Source organism: Vidua chalybeata, unplaced genomic scaffold, assembly GCF_026979565.1.
Source record: "Vidua chalybeata isolate OUT-0048 unplaced genomic scaffold, bVidCha1 merged haplotype W_reject_23, whole genome shotgun sequence".
Taxonomy (NCBI): Eukaryota; Metazoa; Chordata; class Aves; order Passeriformes; family Viduidae; genus Vidua; species Vidua chalybeata.
Window position 1 is genome coordinate 173,727 of NW_026530349.1, and position 21,030 is coordinate 194,756.

Sequence of the window (21,030 nt, forward strand, 5' to 3'; positions counted from 1 at the left end):
CATTCCTCAGCAACACCTTTCTTTTGCCTGCTGACATTGACTGGGGTCCAGCCAACAAAAGAACATTAGCTGCAGGCCACCCCTACAGCTTTTCCTATGAATGAGCGCAAAGCCTTTATTTTTGCAAACAGAAGGATGTTGAGGGGATTTTGGCCCCATCAGGCCGAGGCACAAGGCTCTGCATCCTCCCAGGGAACAGAGCCAGCCCCCTTGAGAGCCTCACTTATAGCCCCGGTGCCTCCTGTGGCCCAGGGCACGGCCCTGGCTGGAAATGTCTTGGGCTGCAGCACAGGGCCAGGGCGGAGCTCAGCAGCCTCATCAGAGCCCAGGGCCGCGGCCCTTCCCTGCCGGGGCCCTGGCCTGGCCCGGCCCGGCCCGGCCCGGCCTGAGCAGCCCGGCCTGGCCCCAGGGGATGGGCTCCGCCCGGCCGCTGTGCCCACAGCCTTTTGGGCCCCAGGCTTTGCAAGAGGCTTTCTCCCAGCCTTGCAAAACCTTGGCCAAGTGTCCCTTTGCTGTGCTGTGAAGAGTAAAAAAGCCCCTGACATTTACCCTGGTGCACAGCTCATGAGGGATCCCTGCACAGCTTAGGAGAGGCCAGAAATACTCCTGTGTGCCTCATGAGGGATCCCTGCACAGCTCAGCAGAGAGCCCAAAACATCCCTGTGTGCCTCATGAGGGATCCCTGCACAGCTCAGCAGAGAGCCCAAAACATCCCTGTGTGCCTCATGAGGGATCCCTGCACAGCTCAGCAGAGAGCCCAAAACATCCCTGTGTGCCTCATGAGGGATCCCTGCACAGCTCAGCAGAGAGCCCAAAACATCCCTGTGTGCCTCATGAAGTGCAGGCCCAGATGATGCCACTGGAGGAAATGTGCCCTCAGCCCAGGAACGGCTGCTCCTGGGCATGGAGCTCAGCCAGCGCTGGTGCCGGCTGGGCTTTGCTGCTGCTACCACCTGGACATATCTCTGACAACTCTATGTCTTTATTTGAACAGAAAATGTGGGCCAAGCCCTGCCCTGGCTGACAGAGCCTGCCCACCTTCAGTCGTGGTTGGGGAACAGGACCAGGGGGCTCAGGGGCTGAGGGTCTCGTTGTGGAGGGGTGAGTTTGGGGATGGCCTCAAGACAGTGCTGCAGCTGTGGCAGGGCAGATGGGGACAGAAGTGAAGAGCTGGGAACACGGGTCAAGTTCTCTCTGCCTGCGTTGTTAGGCTCGTCTTCTGAAGATGGGCAGGAGCACCTTTGGAGAGAGGAGTGGCTGAGGCCCCCAGCTGCCAGTGGCACACTGGGACTCTCCTGCACAGCAGGGCCCAGAGCTGGCAAGGCTCCCCAGCACGGCTGGAGCTGCTGGCACAGCTTGGTCCAGCTGGACAGCTGCCCCTCAAGGCCCCGGCGAGCAGGGGACGGCTCTGGGCAGGCTCCCTGGCCAGGAGCGGGCCCCAGAGTGCGTCTGCCTTTCAAGGGCAATCTCGTCCCCGCTCTTTCTCCTCCCCACCTTGCTTTACCTGTGCCCTGTGCCCCTGGGGCTGCTCTTGGCCAGGCAGCCTCAGTGGGAGCCAGCACTGGCTGCAGCCCCAGCGGGCCCCTGCTCAGAGATTGTTCTGAGCTGTTTTGCCCCCGCTTCAGGACAAGCATCCTGATAAAAGAACTTAATTGTGTTTATATCTATCACAGAACCACATTTATCTAAAATCAATTTTAGTATGGAAATCACCTGTGGATGGTGGACTCATCAGACGCTGCTGGGACGTTGCACATAGCTCAGGGAAGAGTGTGATTGTTATTAAATTGTGTCCTGTTCTACTATGGTCTGATGGCCATGAAGAGAAACTTTCTGTGCCTCTGACTCTCACCAGTTCCTCACCCCCAAAGGACACAAACCTGATGAGTTGTGGTTCCCACTCCAGTGCTGGCGCTTGAACCTCCCTCCATAGCCAGAGCAGAGCTATCTTGTCTCAGAATGTCCCTGGCAATGCAGGGATGAAGGAAACAGGACGGGCTGTGGGGATCAGGGGCAGGGCATGGCCACGGATTTGGAGTGGTTGTGAGCCCAGGGCAGGACCCGGCCCTTGGCCTTGGTGAACCTCATCCCATTGTCCTGGGCCCACGGCTCCAGCCTGTCCAGATCCCTCTGCAGAGCTTCCTGCCCCCCAGCACAGCCACACTGCCACCCAGCTTGGGCTCACCTGGGAACTGCCTGAGGGTGCCCTCGATGGCCTCGTCCAGATCAGCACTAAAGAGATTTCACTGACCTGGCCCCAGTCCTGAGCCCTGGGGACACCCCTGGATGTGACTCCATTCCTCAGCTGTTCTGAGTGCCAGGGGCTGGATGAGGGAAATCGTGGGGATGTGTTTCAGGAATGCAAAAGGGCCAAGGGCTGAGCCCCAGCCCCTGGCAAGGCAGATCCTGTCCCTCCCTGGTTGCTCAGGGCTCTTCCCGGGATGGGCCCTGGGATGTGGGGCTGTGCAATGCCAAGGGCAGGACCCTGGGGCAGCCCCTGCCAGGCTGCTGAGCAGGGACAAAGAGGCAGTGAGGCCCCAGGGCTGCAAGGGTCACTTGTCCCCTGGTGGCCTCAGGCCCAGGGCCAGCAGCCACGGCCAAAGTGCTGCACAGGTTGGCTCTGTCAGGGCCTTGCAGCTGCTGCACATGCCTGTGCCCTCTGCAGCCCAGGCTGTCCTACGGTGTCCCTGCCCTGCGCCTCTGTCCCTGCCGGCTGTCCTCATCCCCCGGCTGCCCCACCTCGCTGGCCCCTTCCTTTGCTGACAGCTCTGCCTCCTGCCTGCCTCTGCCTGGCCACACAAAGCCTTGGCCTTGATACCAAAAGGGTTCATTCCATTTTTACCCTGCCTGTGAACTTTTAGCATAGGAAAAAGGCATGCAGGTCCTGCTGTCCCAGCAAGGATGGCTGGCAGAGAAGAAGAAGATATCTGGCTCAAGAATGCAGTGATGGAGAAAACAAGGGCTGGATCTGGGAACTTGGGGTGGGTTTTATGGAAATGGGGAAATTGTAATACACATTTAGCAACTGTGTATAAGCAACACACTGGTCGAATTCCATGTCCACATAAGGTTAGGAGTTATCCCTCACTGGACCTCAGGCCTCAATAAATGATCCCCTCTTAAATAGCAAATTAGTGTTAAGGAGCCTTATTCTGATAGTTTGTGTTTCAGAAACACGTGGCTTTTGCTCCTCTCTTCCACCTGAGAGCTTCCTGGGCAGGGGCAATTCTTCCAATTGCACCAGCGAGGCCATGGCTCGAAAGGGCAGCGAGCAGGATTTAGCTTCTCCTGCCAGCCCCTGAAATGCCAGTTGTCATTTGTGTGCGCTGAGGATTCCACTTCAGACTCGGAACTCGCGCAGCTGCTCCTGGGGCGCCGCTCGCACGCTGGCACAGCGGTGCTGCAGCAGCTGTCCCGCACACAGGGAGGGCTCTGGAGCCTCCCCAGGGCCACCAAGGAGCGGAGGAGGGAACGTGCCCGGGATCTGCTGCAGGACCGGGGGATTGCGGGGGATCCTTCGCTCTCTTGGATGGGGGAGGGAGCGGGGAAATGGAATCAAGATGAGACAGGGATCAGCCAGCCCCACGCCAGGCAGCGTTTTCTCCTCTGAGAGCTCCTCTGAGCTGAGCGAGCTGCTGAAGCCTGCGGAGCAAATGAGAGCCGGGACTGAGGGAAAGGCTGGCTGGGAAGGAGTCAGATAAACCCGTGTGGGCATTTCCCTTTCCAAGGGGCTCCTGGGGAGACAAAGGAGACAAGAAGGATTCCCCACCTCACGACATCTCCTTTTTCCCTTCAGTAGCCCTATTGCAGTCACTGCATACAAGACTTTACTTGATCCCCTCGATGCCAGGGAGCACCAAGAACTTGAACCTTGCTGGAGTCCAGCCCTGCCTGCCTGTCACCGAGCAGAGGGGAAAGATGCAGAACCTGGGCAGGGGTTGAGCCAAATTGGCATTTTGCCACTTGTGATTTCCTCCCAGCTTTTGCAGCAGGGTGACAACCCCATCGCTGCAAACCACTCCCTTTTGCAAGGCACACGTGGACCTCGCTGGAAGCTCAGGGCTCTTGAAGGGGCTGCTGCAGTTGGCAACAGGAGCTGTTGTTGAACTTTTCACATTGCTTAACCCCCCCTGCCAAATGCCATCAAGTGGCTGAGGAAGGACACAAAAAGATTACCCTGGAGGAAGGGAGGCCAAAAGCTTGGAAAAGGATGAAAGAAATGCTCTGATCATGACGATGACAAAAAAATAGAACGATTTCTTTTTGACAGCAAGTGAACACCCGCCGCCCTCCAGCCCTCCCAGCCTGGCAGGCCGAGCGGAGCCGTTTCCATGGCATGAGGTGCTGGCAGCCTGCGGAGAGAAACCAGAGAGCCACGGTCAGTCACAGAAGGCTCCTGTGCCCTGTCCTGCCATGGCCTGTGCCCGGGCCAGGCTGCTGGCTGTGCTCAGAGCCCAAACCTCCCGAGCCATTCTCTGTTTCGAGAGAAGGGCAGCGTGGCAGGCCACGTTCCACCTCCTCCGCTTCAGCACAGCACAGCAGCCTCCTCAGCAGCTGCAAGGGCGGGATGCCCGTGTGCCCGCTGCCCTCTGCCCGAAGCCCTTCTGCCAGCCCAGCTGTGGAGCCGGGTACCCACCTCTGCAGACCTGCTGCCAGGAGAGGAGCCGATCCCGCACGAGGTCCTCGTCCTTCTTGAAGGGGATGTCCCTGCAGACCGTGGCCCCTGGGGTAGCGCTGGCACTGGATGTGCTCCACGGACGGTGCAGGCGCTTCCCAATGCGGTCCGGGCACCAGGTGTAATCTTCCTGGGAAAAACAAAGAACAATTGCATGGAAGTCAATTCAAAACAAGACCTGGAAACAAGAAAAACAACACAGCCTGTCACCGTTTCACGGGCCTGGGGAGGGTCTGACCACTCCATGCGAGAATGAAACCTGTCCACGGGTGGGGAAAAACCCCACCTTTCCCGCCCATAAACGCACCCCTTCCTCGAGGGCCTGCAAAGCAGACCAGCTGGGGCACGGCTTCGGAACCCGTCCCCCTCTGCTGCCCCCATCCACATGGATGGATGCTTTGTCAGGCTGGCTGTCCCCGCCCCAGCCCGTGCCAGGCTGGCTGGCAGAAGCTGTCAGCAAGGCCAGGAGCCGGCTCCCCTTCCACAACATCCGTCCCCTGTCCCACCAAAAAGCAGCTCGGCAGCCATGGGAAAAAATTAATATTCCCCAGCGCCGCCGAGCGGGGAACCTGCGGCGCGTGGCCAGGCCGAGCCCTGCCATGCCTGGAAGCACGAGCATCCCCCCGCCCCTGCGCCGGCTGGGGACTCATCTTGATTTCATCGGGGCGCAGAGCGTGTCCTCCAGGAAGGGGCCGCAGCCAAAGCCGCTCGGCTTTGCCCCGCCAGCGGCCAGCTCCAGGATGGTGTTCCCAGCTCCACGTGGTGCTCCAGAAGAACACGCCAGCTGTGCCTCGGCTTGCGGGGACATCCCGATGCCATTGAGCTGCAGGGGGATGTTTCCCCTGTTCCAGTCCGTGGCACCTTCACCGCACTGCCACCACTTCTCCAGTGGCACGGGGAGCACTGAGCCGCTCCCTCCACAACTCGCCGGGGACCAGCGGAAGCATCTCCTCGGCTGCGCTCTCTCCTCCGTGCCGCGGCCTCAGGGAAACGCTCCGGGGTTTTCTTGGAGTGTCACCAGACGCGTGCAGCTGGTACTTGCTGGGCTCCTGGATCCTACTGAGCAGAGGGATGGATCTCTGCTGTCTCCTGGGCCAGGCAGGGCTCCTGCAGCCAAGAATGCTCAAAAAGGTCTTCCAGTGATGGCCTGTCTGTGGGGTCCATGGATAAACACCACCTGATGAGGTGCTGACACTCTGCAGAGAGAAACCAGAAACCGCCGCTCAGCGGGACAAGGCTCCTGTCCATGCTCTCCCACATTCCACGGTGCCCAGGCCACACTAGGAGTGCTCAGAGCTGCAGCCAAAAGCTTCCCATCGATCCTCCCTTCCGGAGGAGAGCAGCACAGAGGCACACGTGCCACCTCCTCCAGCTAAGCCCAGGAGATCAACCGCCTCACTAGCTGCAAGAGCAGGATGCTGATGTGCCAGCTGCCCCCTCCCAGCCCCGTTCCTCCTCCCGAGCCTTGAAGGCGCAGCCCCACCTTGAGACACCCAGGGCGGGAAGAAGAGCTGGCCCCGGACGATGTCCTCGTTTGTCTGGAAAGGAAGGTGCCCACAGACCAGGTGATAGAGCAGGATGCCCAGGGACCAGATGGTGGCTGGCTGGCCATGGTAGCAGCCAAAGAGGATCCACTCCGGTGGGCTGTACTCCGGCGTTCCTATGGGACACGGGCACAGCTCATCAGGCCGATGCTGCTCCCTCCCTCCCTCCCTCCCTCCCAGCCCGCCCCCGTTCCACAACAGCCAGCCCCTGCCCCGCCGAAAAGCAACTTGGCTGCAGCCGGCTGAAGGAGGATTCTGCACCCTCCCCTCCCTGTCTCCCTCTTCCCCCTCTGCCAGCCAAGGGGGGAACCTCCGCTGCCCGGCTGGGCCCCGGCTTTGGGCTCACCTGACATCCGGGTGTAGAACGTGTCCTGGAGGATCGTGCCGCAGCCGAAGTCGATGAGCTTCGCCTCGCCCGTGGCCAGGTCGACGAGGACGTTCTCGGCCTTGATGTCGCGGTGCAGGACGCCGCGGCTGGTGCAGTGCCGCACGGCCTCCAGCACCTGGCGGAACAGCCCCCGCGCCACGGGCTCCGTCAGGAACCCCCGCTCGTGCAGGAAGTCCCAGAGGTCCTGACAGCGCTGCGGACGCTCCATGACCAGCGCGAAGCCGTCGGGCAGCTCGAACCAGTCCAGGAGCCGCACGACGCCGCGGAAGCCAGGGCACGACACCATCCGCAGCAGCGCCAGCTCCAGGGGCACCAGGGCGCCGTTGTGCTGCGGGGGGACCGCGATGCCCTCAGCGGGGCCGATGCTGCGCCGCGCCTCGGCCACCCCCTGCCCGGCCCCGCCGCCGCTCGCCATTGCCCGGCCCGGGACGCTGCGCGGGCCCCGCTCACTCCCCGCTCGCTCCCCTCGCAGCCTTCCGGCTGCCACCCTGCCGGGCCTCGCCTTAGCCCCGCCCGGCACGCCCCGCCGCCTTCTCCCGCTGGCCCCGCTCACTCACCAGCCGCGCCCACTCCGGGATGCGATCGCGGCACACTCGCTTGATGGCCACCTGCAAGCCAAGGCGAGCGCCGGGCTGAGCTCGCTGCCCGCCGCCCGCCGCCCCCTCCGCTCCGGCCCCGTCTCTTACCGGGGCGCCGTCGGCGAGCCGGGTCCCGGAGTAAACGCTGCCGCAGCCGCCGCTCCCCAGCAGCGGGCCCTCGCGGTAGAGCTGCTCCAGGGGAGGCTTCTCTGCCCGTGCGGGCGGCACCGCGCTCCCGCTCTTCTGCCCCGGCAAGCCGAGCGCCCGGCGCGCTGCTGCTTGCCGAGCCGCCCCGGGCTGCGGCGGCTCGGGGCCGGCGGCCGAGCTGACGAGCGGCGGAGCTCGGAGCGGGGAAGCCGCCGGCGACGCTGTCGGCGACGGGGCGGGCGCGGGGCGGCAGCGGGGCGGCTGCGGGCGGAACCGCGGCAGGGGCTTCGTTCGGGGCCGGGGCCTCGGCCGGGGCCGGGCCAGAGCCCGCGCCAGGCGGAGCCAAAAGACCGCGCTGCTCCGCCAGCACCAGAGCGAGCGGCACTTCCAGCGGCGCCACAGCCAGTACGGAGAGAGCCCGGCGGAGGCGGCTCCGCGGCGGGACGGGCAGGGGCGGGCACGGGGCGGCCCCGCCGAGGGGCGCCTTGCGGGACGCGGCATCAGCCGGGCTGGGAGAGGCGGGACACAGACGGGACGGGAGTGGAGTGGAGTGAGCGTGAGAGGGAGAAGGGGATGGGGAGCGAGTGCAAAGTCGAGCGGAAAACTGATCGAGAGAAGCGCTGCTGCTGCTGCTGCTGCTGCTGCTGCTGCTGCTGCTGCTGCTGCTGCTGCTGCTGCTGCTGAACCGCCGCAGCTCGCGAACGTTCCTCCGTTGCCTCCGCGAACCCAACGGAGGAGCCGCCGCGCGCCCCGCGGAACGAAAGAGAGAAACAAACAAATAAAACCCCAAAGGAATTCCTATTAGAGAAGTAACCAAATCAAACAATGTAGCAATAAAGAAGAGTGTTGGCTTGTGGCTTCTTTCTTCTTTGGCTGAGGTGTAGCATTTCATGGGGAAGAATTGCCTTTTCTGACACTTTCCGACAGTTTTTGGACAGGAGTGCAGCATTTAATTTCCAAGTAGTAAAGGGAAATCGTGTCATTAAATTGATCTCTTTTCATCTTCTGTTGAGACAGTTGCAGGCTGCCAAAGGACATGGTCTGCAATGTGGAACTTGGGGCCAAGTTACTTTTTCTGCCAGAGGATGAGGAGGGGAAGTATCCCAGAATCATGGAGTCGTGGCATGGTTTGGCTTGGAAGGGATCTGAAAAATCACACGGCTGCAACCCCCCTGCTGTGGCTGGGCACCCCTTGCACTAGCCTGGCTTGTCTAGAGCTCCATGCAGCCTGGCCTTGAGCACTGTCAGGGATGGGACAGCCACACCTTCTCTGGGCAACCTGTTCCAGGAGAGTCTTTTTTCTGAATCCCTCACCTAAACCGACTCTCTTTCCATTTGGATCCATTCTCCCTTGTCCTGTCCTTGCCTGCCCTCCTACAAAGCCCCTGTCCAGCTTTCTTGTAGGTTGCCCTCAGGTCCTGGAAGGCCACAGTTGGATCAAGTCTCAGTCTCTTGCCCAGGCTGAAGAAGCCGAGCTGTGTCAGCCTTTCCTTGCAGGAGAGGAGTGTTATCAATACATATTATAATATTGGCTTTTGCAAATATCAAAGTGGATTTTATATGTGTGATGTTCAAGTAACTTTGTTCCAAAGATATAGTTTCTAATTTTGTTGTTAATTAAGCTTAGACATAGTAGTGCAATAGCTGATAGAAGTCTGCTTGTGTTAAAATGCCTGCTTGGATGGGATAACATCCAATGAACACAGGATGAGGACACCTGCTACAGATCTGCCAACGATCAGCACTCACCGTCTGAAGGCAGTGTGGACCAAGGCCCGAACTGGAAGTGATAAAGAGAAGGAGCCAAACCCCAGCCAGGAAACACGCATGCTCTGAAAAGGGGGACCCAAGGAGGGGCCATGTAAAATAGTTCCTGGAAAATGTAAACTAGGTTATGGATATGCATAAGGGGCTGTGAATATGCAACAGGCTGATGTGAGGGAAAAGGTATTTAAGGGGGATCCCCGAAGGTAACAGGGTGCTCTTGGCTGAGTGCCATGATGCACCCGGCCATAAATAACCTTTGCTCTGTGGTCCTTGTCTCCTATTGTCTTTTATTAAACTTTTTACATTTCACAGGAGAGTGAACATGTTTTTCACATGGGCTACACATGCTTATACACAATTCTTGGAAGACTAGTAATTTTTTTTGACAATGATTGGGTTAATCTTCACATAATCAAACTTATCCATTTTGCAATATGTCTTGCTCATAGAAGTTGATTCAATCTTCTTTCTTGATTCAGTCTTCTTGCAGTCTTCAAAGCTCTGTTTCTTCTTGCCAAGGCATTCTGACTAGCAAATCTTTTATGCTAATCAGGTCCAAAGTTCATCAGCTCACTTCTGTCCTGGCAGCATGGCTGTGTCTATGCAAGCAGGGAAACACTAATCGAGAGAATTCCACTAAGGTGAAGGTAGCCTCAGCCTCCCGTGACCGAGCTGCCGGGTATGATCTGTCAGATCCCCTTGAAGGAGCCTCTAGTATGTATGGCCAGGGAAGAAATGGGAACCAGGGCTAGAGGGGCCCTGCCTCGAGCCAGGGAGAGGCACGGGAAAACCGGATCTCTGGTCAGTGTGGATCCGATGGCCTGGCACATCAGAGCCACAGAAATATGAAACCTTAGCTGATACTGGTGCGCAGTGTGCCCTGATACCATGGGGACATGTGGGGGCAGAACCTGTTTCCATTGCCGGGCTGACGGGGGGATCGATCACAGCAATTGACCCTGTTGGGAGCCGAGGTGAGCCTGACTGGGAAGGAGTGGCAGAAACATCCCATTGTGACCGGCCCAGAGGCCCCGTGTATTCTGGGCATAGACTTCCTCCAGAATGGCTACTACAAAGACCCAAAGGGACTCAGGTGGGCTTTTGGCATAGCTGCTGGAGAGGCAGAGGACATGAAGCAGTTGAACACCTTGCCTGGACTATCAGACTGTCTGGAACCGACTGCCCCAGGGGTGGAAGCACAGCCCCACCAGCTGCCATGGACTGATCCAGGCTGCACTGGCAAAGGGTGAAGCTCCAGAACACCTGCAGTACATCGATGGCATCATTGTGTGGAGGAACACAGCAATGGAAGTATTTGAGAAAGGAGAGAGGATTGTCCAGATTCTGCTAGAAGCCAGTTTTTGGAGATTGCACATTCCTGAGTAAAACCCAATTTTGAGCCCTCTCTACCTGGTCACCCACAAAAAGATCGATTTCCACTGGCGCCCTGAACAGCAACAAGCCTTTGCCCACATCAAGCAGGAGATCGCTCATGCAGTCGCCCTTGGCCCAGTCAGGACGGGACCAGAGGTGAGGAATGTGCTCTACTCTGCAGCCAGGAACAATGGCTTGTCCTGGAGCCTTTGGCAGAAGGTGCCTGCGGAGACTCGAGGCCGACCACTGGGATTCTGGATCCAAAGCTACAGAGGGTCTGAAGCCAAGTACACTCCCACAGAGAAGGGAATCTTGGCCGCCTATGAAGGAGTTCAAGCTGCCTTGGGGGTGATTGGCACAGAAGCACAACTCCTCCTGGCACCCCGACTGCCGGTGCTGGGGTGGATGTTTCAAGGAAAGGTTCCCACATCCTGCCACGCCACCGACGCCACACAGAGCAGGTGGATTGCTCTCATCACACAGTGCACCCGTATTTGGAACCAGAACTAGGATTTTGGAAATACAAACTGGCCAGAAGGTGAAAAGTTTGGTCTCACTGATGAAGAGGAGCAGGACCAATTGGCATGGACTGAAGAAACTCCACCATACAAACATCTACCAGCAGAGGAAACACGCTACGCTCTTTTCACGGACGGTTCCTGTCGCATCGTAGGGATGAACCAGAAGTGGAAAGCAGCCGTATGGAGCCCCACACGGCAGGCTGCACAAGCTACTGAGGAGAAGGTGGATCAAGTCAACTTGCTGAACTCAAGGCCGTTCAGCTGGCCCTGGGCATTGCTGAGAGAGAGAAGTGACCAAAGCTCTGCCTTTATACCGATTCATGGATGGCAGCCAATGCTCTGTGGGGCTGCCTGGAAAGGAGGAAAAAGGCCAACTGGCAGCTTAGAGGAAAACCAGTCTGGAATGCTGATGAGCGGAAAGGCATTGCCTCTCGGATTGAGAAGGTACCTGTGGAAGTCTGCCATGTAGATGCCAATGTCCTCAAGAGTCGGGCTAATGAGGAGCACTTAAACAACGAGCAGGTAGATCAGGCTGCAAAGACAGAGGTGTCAAAGATAGACTTGGATTGGCATCACAAGGGGCAGTTGTTCTGAGCTCGATGGGCTCACGATGCCTCAGGTCATCAGGGCAGAGATGCCACCTATAAGTGGGCACGAGACCGAGGGGTGGATCTAAGCATGGACAGTATTTCTCAGGTTATCCATGACTGTGAGACGTGTGCTGTGATCAAGGAGGCCAAGCGGGTGAAGCCCCTGTGCTATGGTGGGCGGGGGTCCAAGTACAAGTATGGGGAGGCCTGGCAGATTGACCACGTCACACTGCCCCAGACACGCCAAGGCAAGCGCTACGTGCTCACCATGGTAGAAGCCACCACGGGATGCTTGGAGACCTCCCCTGTGCCTCACAGCACTGCCCCAACACCATCCTGGGCCTGGAAAAGCAAGTCCTGGGGAGGCATGGCACCCCTGAGAGGACTGAGTCAGACAAGGGGACTCATTTCAAGAGCGGCATTGCCAACACCTGGGCTAGAGAACATGGCATCGAGTGGGTGCACTGAGACCCGTACTGGGGGTGCTCTGGGACCGACACTGAGACCGAGGTCGGCATCGGGACCAGGATTGCTCCAAGACCGGTGCTGGGATCTGTACCTGGATTGCTCTGGGACCTCCGAGATCACTCTGGGGAGCTTTGGCTGCACCCCAGAGCAGCACTGGGACTGGGAGTGGCTGGGAGTGACTGGGAGGGAGCCCTGGGCAGCGTGGGACCGCCTCCGTTCACATTGTTCAGTGCAGTCATCCCGGTCCAAATGATCCCAGTTTGTATGATCCCAGTCTGGATGGTCCTGATCCACATAGTCCCAGTCTGTGCACCCCCAGTCTGTAGGATCCCAGTCCCCATGATCCCAGTCCATATGATCCCAGTCCGCATGATCCCAGTCTCTATGGTCCTGCACGGCACACACTCCAAGGGTCTGGAATTCCAGTTCCCAGTAGGAAACATGTTCCTGCCCTTGAAGGCAAAGCTCTTAAGAAGGGGCCAAAAGCCAAGTGCAGCAAGATCCTACAGTGATATTTCACTGCCAGCCTTCAGTGGCTTAAGATCAGAGATTAGAAGCAGGCCGCGCATCAGGCTGTCCCGAGCTGGGTCCATGTCAGGTCTTTGCCAAGTCCTTGCCAACTCCTTGCCAAGTTCTTGCCAGCCCTTGTTCGGAACAGCCAGCGTGACGGTTCAGTGGTTGCACCTGCGCTGTGTCCTGTTCTAAGCCGGAACTGCAGTGGGGGAAGGGATTCTTTCTCGTGGCAATCGGAAGGCAGAATGGAAAATGAGGGGCTTCAGACGGGCTCTTACACCACCCCGTGACTGACGATTGCCCTCGAAAGATCTTCATCAGCAGGGTTCCATGGTGTCGTCGTGGAGTCTTCAGGACTCGTCAAGTGTTGGCAGCAATCCCAGGGAAAAGAGAAGAGAAAAGGAAAGGAAAGAGAAAACAGAAAAACTAAAACAATTAGTAAGCAAATTATAATTAAATAATAAGCAGAATACAATAAGTATTAATTAAACCAGTAATAGTTAAACAATAAATTGTTTAGATAATAATCAATATTCATCAATTGAACAACAGATTGATCAAATAATAAACCAGTATAATCAATATTAAACAATAAAATAATAAACCTAGTATAATCAATATTACTCAGTACAATTTTCTAATCAATAAACAAAAATAATTAAAACAGTGATTAAAACAAATCATAAGAGAAAATTATGTAAAACATATCTTCTAACCTTATAATCTCCTTGTGTCTACAGTCCTGGGAACATCTATAGTGTAAAGGATGTCGGCCAAGTGGTGTGCATTAATTATAGATGTCAATTTTGTTCATCGTTTCATCATTCTCCAATTCACAATAAGCAAGATTACTGATAAAACAAAACCAATCATAACTAAAATCAAAAGAACAACAATGGGATGACACAATTTGTTCAGGACACCGGTGGCAGTGAGCGACCACCCGAAAAGGGTATCCCACCACCTGTGCACGGCATCACTTTTCACCCTTTCTACAACACGATGTATTTCTTGCACATCATGATGAACAGTTACCAGAGTTTTCTGTCCATTCTCCTTGATTTTTCCTAGGATCTCTATTAGATCTTGATGAAGTAATAGTTGCTTTACCAAAGTAAGGTTCATCCCAATGGGAGTAGGCAGTAGCTTGTGAATCAACGTGAGATTGGATTCTAAAAGTTCATGTAAGGTAACTGGAGCTACAAAAGAAAAATCACATCCTGCAATTTTAGTAAAGTTGCAAGCACAAAAATTTGAATGATTTTTAGTATCTACTACTGTACTTTCTATAAACACAGTATCACAAGTGGTTCCAAAGCAGGCACACCCATTGCCTGTATATACAAGGACTGTTTCAGAAGTCTCGTTAGGATGAATGTCAAAATGACAGCTATTTTGTTCTGTGTCTAAACAGATATCTTGAGCTATAATTGCATTACCTTCACAGATAAACCCTAGTTGTTCTCGGATAGTACAGGACTCTGAATTGACAGTTTGCCATTTGTCATTAATTTGACGGGCCCATTCTCTATGTTCAGAAGGATAGAAAGTGGCTCCGTCATGATTTAATCCTAGTGCAATGATAGGGAATATCAAATGCACCGAGGCATTACTTATGGTCAACACAAATGCTGTGGCTGTGTTTGTGTTAGGGTCATAGGTAAAATTCACTAAATTCCACCAGGATTGGAAATCTCTTTCAAAGTCAGTGGCACTGTCCCAGACTATTTTCCTAATTTCAGTAGGAAAAGTGCCTTCTTCACTTTCTCTTATAATTGAGGCAGCAACTGACTGCATCCATAATTGAGCCTGGATACAGCTAAGAGCTAAGGAAACGTTGCTTTGTGTGGCATTAAGTGCATCAATTATCAATTTGCTATCATTTACATTTATCTTTTCCCAATTTGGTAGAATGTTTGATAGCAACCACTGATGTGTTCCCAAGGCCGATAAGGACGATTGCAGTGGCTGCTGTATTTTGGTTAAATCTTTAGTCGTGGAGGCCAATTTATTCATTAATACTTCTGAATCAATACTATTTAGGATTCCCAGTCCCGTTCCCACGACACCAGTTATGTCTCTTTGCACCCGGTTTTTAGGAGGGTTCCACTGTCGCAGCCAGGTTGTCCAACCCTGAAAAGAGGTTTGCAAAAAGGGTGAACAAGCTGGTTGTATTTCTGAGACATTGTTTTGCATCAGCAATTTGACTTGTTTAAGAGACCATGCTGGATTAAATAATATCTGTTGTTGGCCAGTTTTCCTGATTATATATGGTCCAACTTCAAAAATTTTCGGGGTAAGCATAACTGGTGGCTGGGCTCGAGTGGTGGTAGTGGTGGTGGTATAAACCGTAGTAGATTGGGCTACAGCATTTATTATAAACTTAAAAGAAAGCCCTTTGGTGTTTTTTCCCATAAGCAAACCACTTCTGCAGTCTGTGTTAGTGTAAAATTGTGCCAACAATCCTGCACGCTTGGGTGCGTGCAGACCTTTTTGTGCTTAAAGAGATCCTTTCACTTTTTTCTGCATGCTACCACAATTATTTCAGACCACGGCCACTCAGCTGGTTTCTGGCCATGGGGTTGTGGTAGGATGCAGAAAAATATTACCAGTTTTATCATGGATTAGGTGGTCTTCATGTCCCTCGGAGTTCTTCTGAAAAAGTAAACACAACAGAATTCTGCCGCCGAGAGGCAGGAAAGTTAGAATGATGGAATTATCCAGCATGCATTTGTCCAATGCTCTTTCCCTAGAGCACCAGAGGCTTCCCATGCATATTTATTCAGAGGGGGTTTTAGCACAAGTGCTACTAGTCCTATAGTAAGAGAGGTCCACCAGAACAGGTTGGCCAGGGTCATGAGCTGGATTATTAGGATCATTTGGTACAGAGCATAGGAGTCAGTGTAGATGCAGACCAAAGAGGAATTCTGTGCTTCTCGTTGAAAAATACTCCAGACAGCTTTCAGCTCCCCAACGTGTGCACTACCTTCTCCCTCTGTAATCATTTGCTCACCAGAGGAAAAGTGGAGGGCTTCTGCCCTATATTTCCATACTTTTCCTTTCCCTTTAGCAGAAGCATCAGTAAACCAAGAGTTTGCTGATTGTTTGGGGCAGAAAGGAGGGGTTACTTTGATTACAGAGGCAGGTTTGTCCAAGCTGTCAGTTTCTTGGATTGCTAAAGTTTTTACAGGTCTTTCTGTCATTGAGAAGAAGTTACAGTAATGTTCAACCTGAGCATACCACTTTCTCACTGAGGCCCTCTGGGCCACCCCGTCAGGAGGGGGAGTCCCACTAGTGACTGTCTTAATAACCTTGAAGGGGCCTCTCAATACAATTGGTTGTTTTGTGCAATTTTTTCTACTTCTATGAAAGCTAAGATAACCATAAGCAATCCTTTTTCCCAGGTAGTGTATCTTTTCTCAGCATCTTTGGAACCACGTGAGTAAAAACCAACAGGTCTTGTCGGACCCTCAGGACCCCGCTGCCATATGTGTACTGACAGCCCTGAGGAGGCAAATCCCCATTCCACCTGGAAAGGATCTGTAGGATGGATAGGGCCCAGTGCTTGATGAGCTGTTGCTTCAAAAATCAGCAATTGCAATGCTGACTCCTGAGAAAGACTCCAATCCCATTTCACCCCTTTCCTCAACAAGTCATAAAGGGGAACAAATGGGTCGTTCCAGTTACTAGGAAATCTGTCTGGTCTTTCTACAGGAGATACAGCTGCTATAGTTTTTTGAAGGAGAATTGCTGTAGGTTTGAGTGATTCTGGAAGCCCACAAATTAAAGGGGTCATTATCTCGGGCTTCACAGGTAATTGCATCAGGGATTCAAAGTCAGGAATTAATTTCTTTTTGTGAGTCATTTGCAGGCAAGCAGCTTTGTGCACATTTTCCAAGAGTTGGTCAGGGGTACTAATTCTAGCTATGGGATCTCCCCTTTCCAAGGGGCTTGTTCCCCCGGCCCAAAAAGCTGCACGCTGTGTCAGGGACCATGTGTCACCTTCTCTCCTGTTGTTAAGAAGACACCATGTCCCCAATACCCACTGGCTTCCTGTTCAGTTAATTGAATTTGATCACCACCAGTGAGGGACACCCGGAAAACATATTCTGTTTCTGATTCATGTGGAGGGTGTCCGTATTCCCTTTTAAGCTTAGCTAGCTCGGTGGCAGTGTTTAGTTGTGATGGTATGTGTTTGGTTGTGATGTGAGGTTGGAGATCATCATCACTGAGATAGTTATACTCTGTTTTAATCAAGGGTCTCAAGTGATGGCAGCAATGTTCCCCACAATTACTTGCTGCTTCAAGTTCTTGATGAGGATAGATTTGTTTAATGTGAGGAGTTTCCTTCTCCTCAAGCTCTGTAGAGGAATCAGCATTATGTGATTTGTTAATATGTTCCTCTGTTAAGGCAGCTCGCAATGCATAGATCACATTTTTTGCTTCATATAATTGTTTTTGCAAAATTTCAACTAGATTTTGAAGGGAGTCTATTATAGCATGTTCCTCACTTCTTCGCTCGAAGCCATTTTCTATAGCTGCCATAAGACAAGCTCCCAAACCTGAGCATAAGATAGTTTTATTTTTGCCCAGTTTGAATTTTGTTTCATGTTGTAATGAACACACTCTATCAATAACATTTTCTAAGTTCAACCAATTACTCTGTGCCCATTTTTCTCCTTCTGTAGAAGGTTTTGCATTGTGTTTGGCTAGTAGTGCATGAAATTCAGCTTTAATTTCAAGGCTAAGATTGTCACTCATTTTGTGAAGGGACCAAAACCACGACAGGGAGGTACAAACTTAAGTTCCACAAAACTACACAGCCCTCGCTGTGTCGCCCTTCGCTTCCCGGGGTGGGTGAAAGGACAATAATCTGCCTGGGAGGCTCTGCTTAGTTTCTTCAAGTTGTCCCTTCCTTCCCAGACCAGATACACACAACCAACAACAAAACAACAGAGTCCCGCCTTTTGCACTAGGGGATCCTTTGTGAATTCCCAAAGACAGTGTGGGTGCCTTTTCAGCTGCAGCCCTTCTGTCTAGACAGAAATCCTGTCCGTGACGCCAATTTTAATGTCACGATCCGCTTCTTGCGGGGTGTCGTGATGGTTCTTTTCACCGATCCCAAAAGTGCAAAAAAGGCAAACAACAAGGGACTGTCAGTTAATCACAACAAATGCACCTTTATTAGGGGCCAAAACAGCAAATGCGATAGTGGGGATCGGAAAGGAGATAAAGGATAGAGAGAGAGAAGAGGGGTATGGGAATAGCTACCAACACAGGCGAGATCCTCAGTGGTCCGGACGATGGGGATCCGTCTGTCGTGTCGGGGAAGTCTTCGAAGTTCTGGTCGACTTGTGGGTCCAGTTATAGTCCACAGAGGAAAGAGGGGGGAACAAGTGTAACAATGAAAGTCCATTGTAATCGCCACGCGGGAACAGGTGAGTCCACAGAAACCACCAAAGCAAGACGAATACAATGAAGAATAAGTCCATTAAAATTACTGAAGGGAAACAGGTCATGTCATTAGTGGTCAGACCACCAATTTCCCCTCTTCCCTGTAGTAGGGGTCTCAGTCTCAGTCCTTGGGAGGAGGGTTCTCATTCTTTGTTTGTCACAGTGGTAACGAGGCAGATGAGGGGTCTTCAATGAAGGACCACGGGAGTCACCCCAAAAGTTCATTTGGCTTAAGAACGGAGATGAGAAGCAGGCTGCGCATCAGGCTGTCCCGTGCTGGGTCCATGTCAGGTCTTTGCCAAGTCCTTGCCAAGTCCTTGCCAAGTTCTTGCCAGGCCTTGTTCAGAACAGCCAGCGTGACGGTTCAGTGGTTGCACCTGTGCTGTGTCCTGTTCTAAGCCGGAACTGCAGTGGAGGAAGGGATTCTTTCTTGTGGCAATCGGAAGGCAGAATGGAAAATGAGGGGCTTCAGACGGGCTCTTACACATGGGAGACACGCCCCGAAACCTGGGAGTGGCTGCACGGGGTGCCCATGGTGGGGAAAGGGCAGAGAGGGAGAGCAAGGCTCCTGTGTGTCCTGACAGGGCCTGACTCTGTCCCCTGGGGCTGGGGGAGCTGTCCCAGGGCAGGGAGGGCCAGGGCTGGCAGGGGCTGCTCAGGGATGGGTTTGGCCCGTGTCCCTCGAAGCAGCGACTGCCCAAGCAGCTGCGCTGGCCCCGGGCTCTCCTCCCGGCCTGCTGGGCTTTGTTGGGTGGCACAGCCTGTGCCAAGGGGCGGCAAGGGGCCTGCAGGCCCCAGCTCTGGGGGAAACTGAGAACGTCCTGGCCGTATCCACCGTGCTGCCAGCTCGGCAGCGCAGCACAGCACGGGCTCACGCTCCCCACTGCTCCCACAGACGTTATCACTGAAACAGGAATATTTGCCCCGGATCCAGTGCGCCTCCCAAGAATTGTCTGCCCCCAGGATGTGCGCAGGTCCTGCATGATAGGCACGGTGGTGACACTGTTCACCGTGCCCCTCGTGCTGATCGGCTGCTATCTTGGCATTCGGAAGCTGTACCAGAGCAGACGGTCAGTTGTTGATTTTTCTCCACAGCTTTCTTGTAACTCTGCTCATAGCATTGGTAGCCTGACTCGTAGTCATGCTGCACTGGAGCTGTGGCCAGTCCGTGGTTGTCCAAAGAACTCTGCTGAGGGCTCTGCTGCTGCCCAGTGCTTTCATTGGCCTCTTCATTGCTGGGCCTTGTCCTGGGGGGCCCGCTGGGGCTGCAGCCAGTGCTGGCTCCCACTGAGGCTGCCAGGCCAAGAGCAGCCCCGGGGGCACAGGGCAGAGGCAGGGCAAGTTCTCAACAGTATTTGGGCCACACAGCTCAGGACAGGACAGTGCTTATTTAGTAGCTCATGTAAAGTTTCATGGTGACACTGATGTTACCAGACAAGCAAATTTGCTCCTGTTCAGTGTTCAAACAAATCCAACCTGATGAAGGTTTGGCTTTGGCCTCGAGGCTTTGCTCTTTGTGTGAGCCCTGTTCTGGATTGATTCCCACTCAGTCTTGGAGCCTGTTTTGGGTGAAGGCTCATCCCGGCCCTGACCCTTGGCAGTTCTGGGCTCAAAGGCACCGCCGAGGCCGCACTGCACATGACTGGGCTTCAGGGCTCCATTAGCAAAGGGCTTTGAGAAGTTTAAATTACTGTATTCTTACTATTTGATTTCCTTTATGGAATTCTTTCCCTTTTTTTAAACTTAGTTTAAAAAACTTAGTTTTAAAAAAAGATTATTTTCCAGTGCTTTTTCCAGTTATTTGATTTTGTGAAGGATGGCATAATTTCCCCATGGCTGAATTAGAAAACTGTAAGTACTATAAAATGGAATAATTTTTACACTCTTATGTCTTTCACAGACTTATGAAACCTATGTTGGTTTGATGTGACCAACAGAAGAGTTTTGCTTTGCCTTTTATTCCAAGAAGCAGCCGAGCTGGAACCTGTTGAGAAGAGTCTCTTCACTTCATAGCTATAGCAAACTGTCAGCGTTCTTTTTTCCAGCTCTGGGCAGGAAAATAAAAATCTATCAGCAGAAAATACTCGAGTGAAGTAACTGATATAAATTAGGGATTTGGTCTGTTTGCTCCCTAAGCCCTGAGTTCCTCAGAGCTGCAGCTCCCTGCTCTCTCTGCAGACAGAGGCTGGCTGTGGATGACAGTCACGTGTCTGGCCTGGTGCACACCAGGTGCACACACGAGCTGAGGGATCATCCCTGCACGCCCCATCCTGGAAGAACCGAGGTCATTGATGAATCTGACACGGTTTTATGGCATGGCAGCAAAAGAAGGCAAAAGAAAGGCTACAATTGGTACCATTCCAACCCCTTGACATTTTGCCGTGTGTAATGGAGATAGGAACTACAAGTTTCCTATCCATGCACAATTTGCTGTCTGAGAGCACTCCGTTCTCAAAGTCACAGGGGCTTGCAGGTCTGTGTCTGAGATGACTTTAAAAACAAAAACAACCTTTATGTGCAACACCTGTGTATCAAAACTTCACAATACAAATCACAAGCTGATTTCTGCTGTTAAGATGATGAAAAAAAACCCAAAAAGCAAAAGTAAAACCGTGACCAAATCAAACAGGCAAACACAACAACCACCAAGAAAACAACAAAACCAACAGAAACATCCCCACAAATCCAGAAAAAGATAAAAATCAGGTGAAGGAGGCAGAGCTCCAAGAGCAACAAATGGGCAGAGGAACTACAGGAAGGACAGATCATAAGAAAGGAGAGATAAGAAGTGGCTATGGCATCAAACTAGCCAAGGCATCTCAGATAGTGTTTTCACCCTTCTGAAAACAATCTGACATAAAAATGAACAGAAATGATATGATGACGATTGTGATAATGGGAGTCTGCATGTTTAGCTTTAATATATCCATCGTGTGTTTGTTGTGTTTTCCTTGTTAAGTCACATCATCTGGCAAGGGTTTTTATCTGTGCAAAGAAAAATACTGCAGTGG

General features: G+C 53.2%; 2 protein-coding genes across 3 annotated transcripts; both read right to left on the reverse strand.

The window, feature by feature from the left end:
• Positions 1-4,362: 4,362 nt before the first annotated feature.
• Positions 4,363-8,164, reverse strand: LOC128783178 (serine/threonine-protein kinase pim-1-like). The gene is given in 6 exon segments (XM_053933794.1): positions 4,363-5,742; positions 5,744-5,871; positions 6,159-6,335; positions 6,566-6,935; positions 7,165-7,215; positions 7,294-8,164. Coding segments are annotated over 6 exon segments (1,470 nt in total). The 5' UTR covers positions 7,834-8,164; the 3' UTR covers positions 4,363-5,538.
• Positions 8,165-12,084: 3,920 nt separating this feature from the next.
• On the reverse strand, positions 12,085-15,025 carry LOC128783176 (uncharacterized). Of its 2 annotated transcripts, none has more exons than XM_053933791.1 (2): positions 13,601-15,025; positions 12,085-12,913 (listed from the first exon to the last, which is right to left on the reverse strand). In XM_053933791.1, the coding sequence occupies exons 1-2, from the start codon at positions 14,978-14,980 to the stop codon at positions 12,647-12,649; spliced, it is 1,647 nt and encodes a 548-aa protein (XP_053789766.1). In that variant the 5' UTR covers positions 14,981-15,025; the 3' UTR covers positions 12,085-12,646. The 2 variants fall into 2 exon arrangements, with proteins under 2 accessions (XP_053789766.1, XP_053789767.1); XM_053933792.1 differs by having other exon boundaries at positions 12,085-12,921.
• Positions 15,026-21,030: the final 6,005 nt, after the last annotated feature.

What these genes read in the sequence shown, in the direction of transcription:
- LOC128783176 (XM_053933791.1), bottom strand. Translation starts at nt 14,980, where the DNA reads ATGGGAAAAAACACCAAAGGGCTTTCTTTTAAGTTTATAATAAATGCT. An exon ending in AGAATGGACAGAAAACTCTG is followed by an intron (nt 12,914 to 13,600) that starts GTAACTGTTCAT and finishes CGAGTCCTGAAG; the next exon opens with ACTCCACGACGACACCATGG.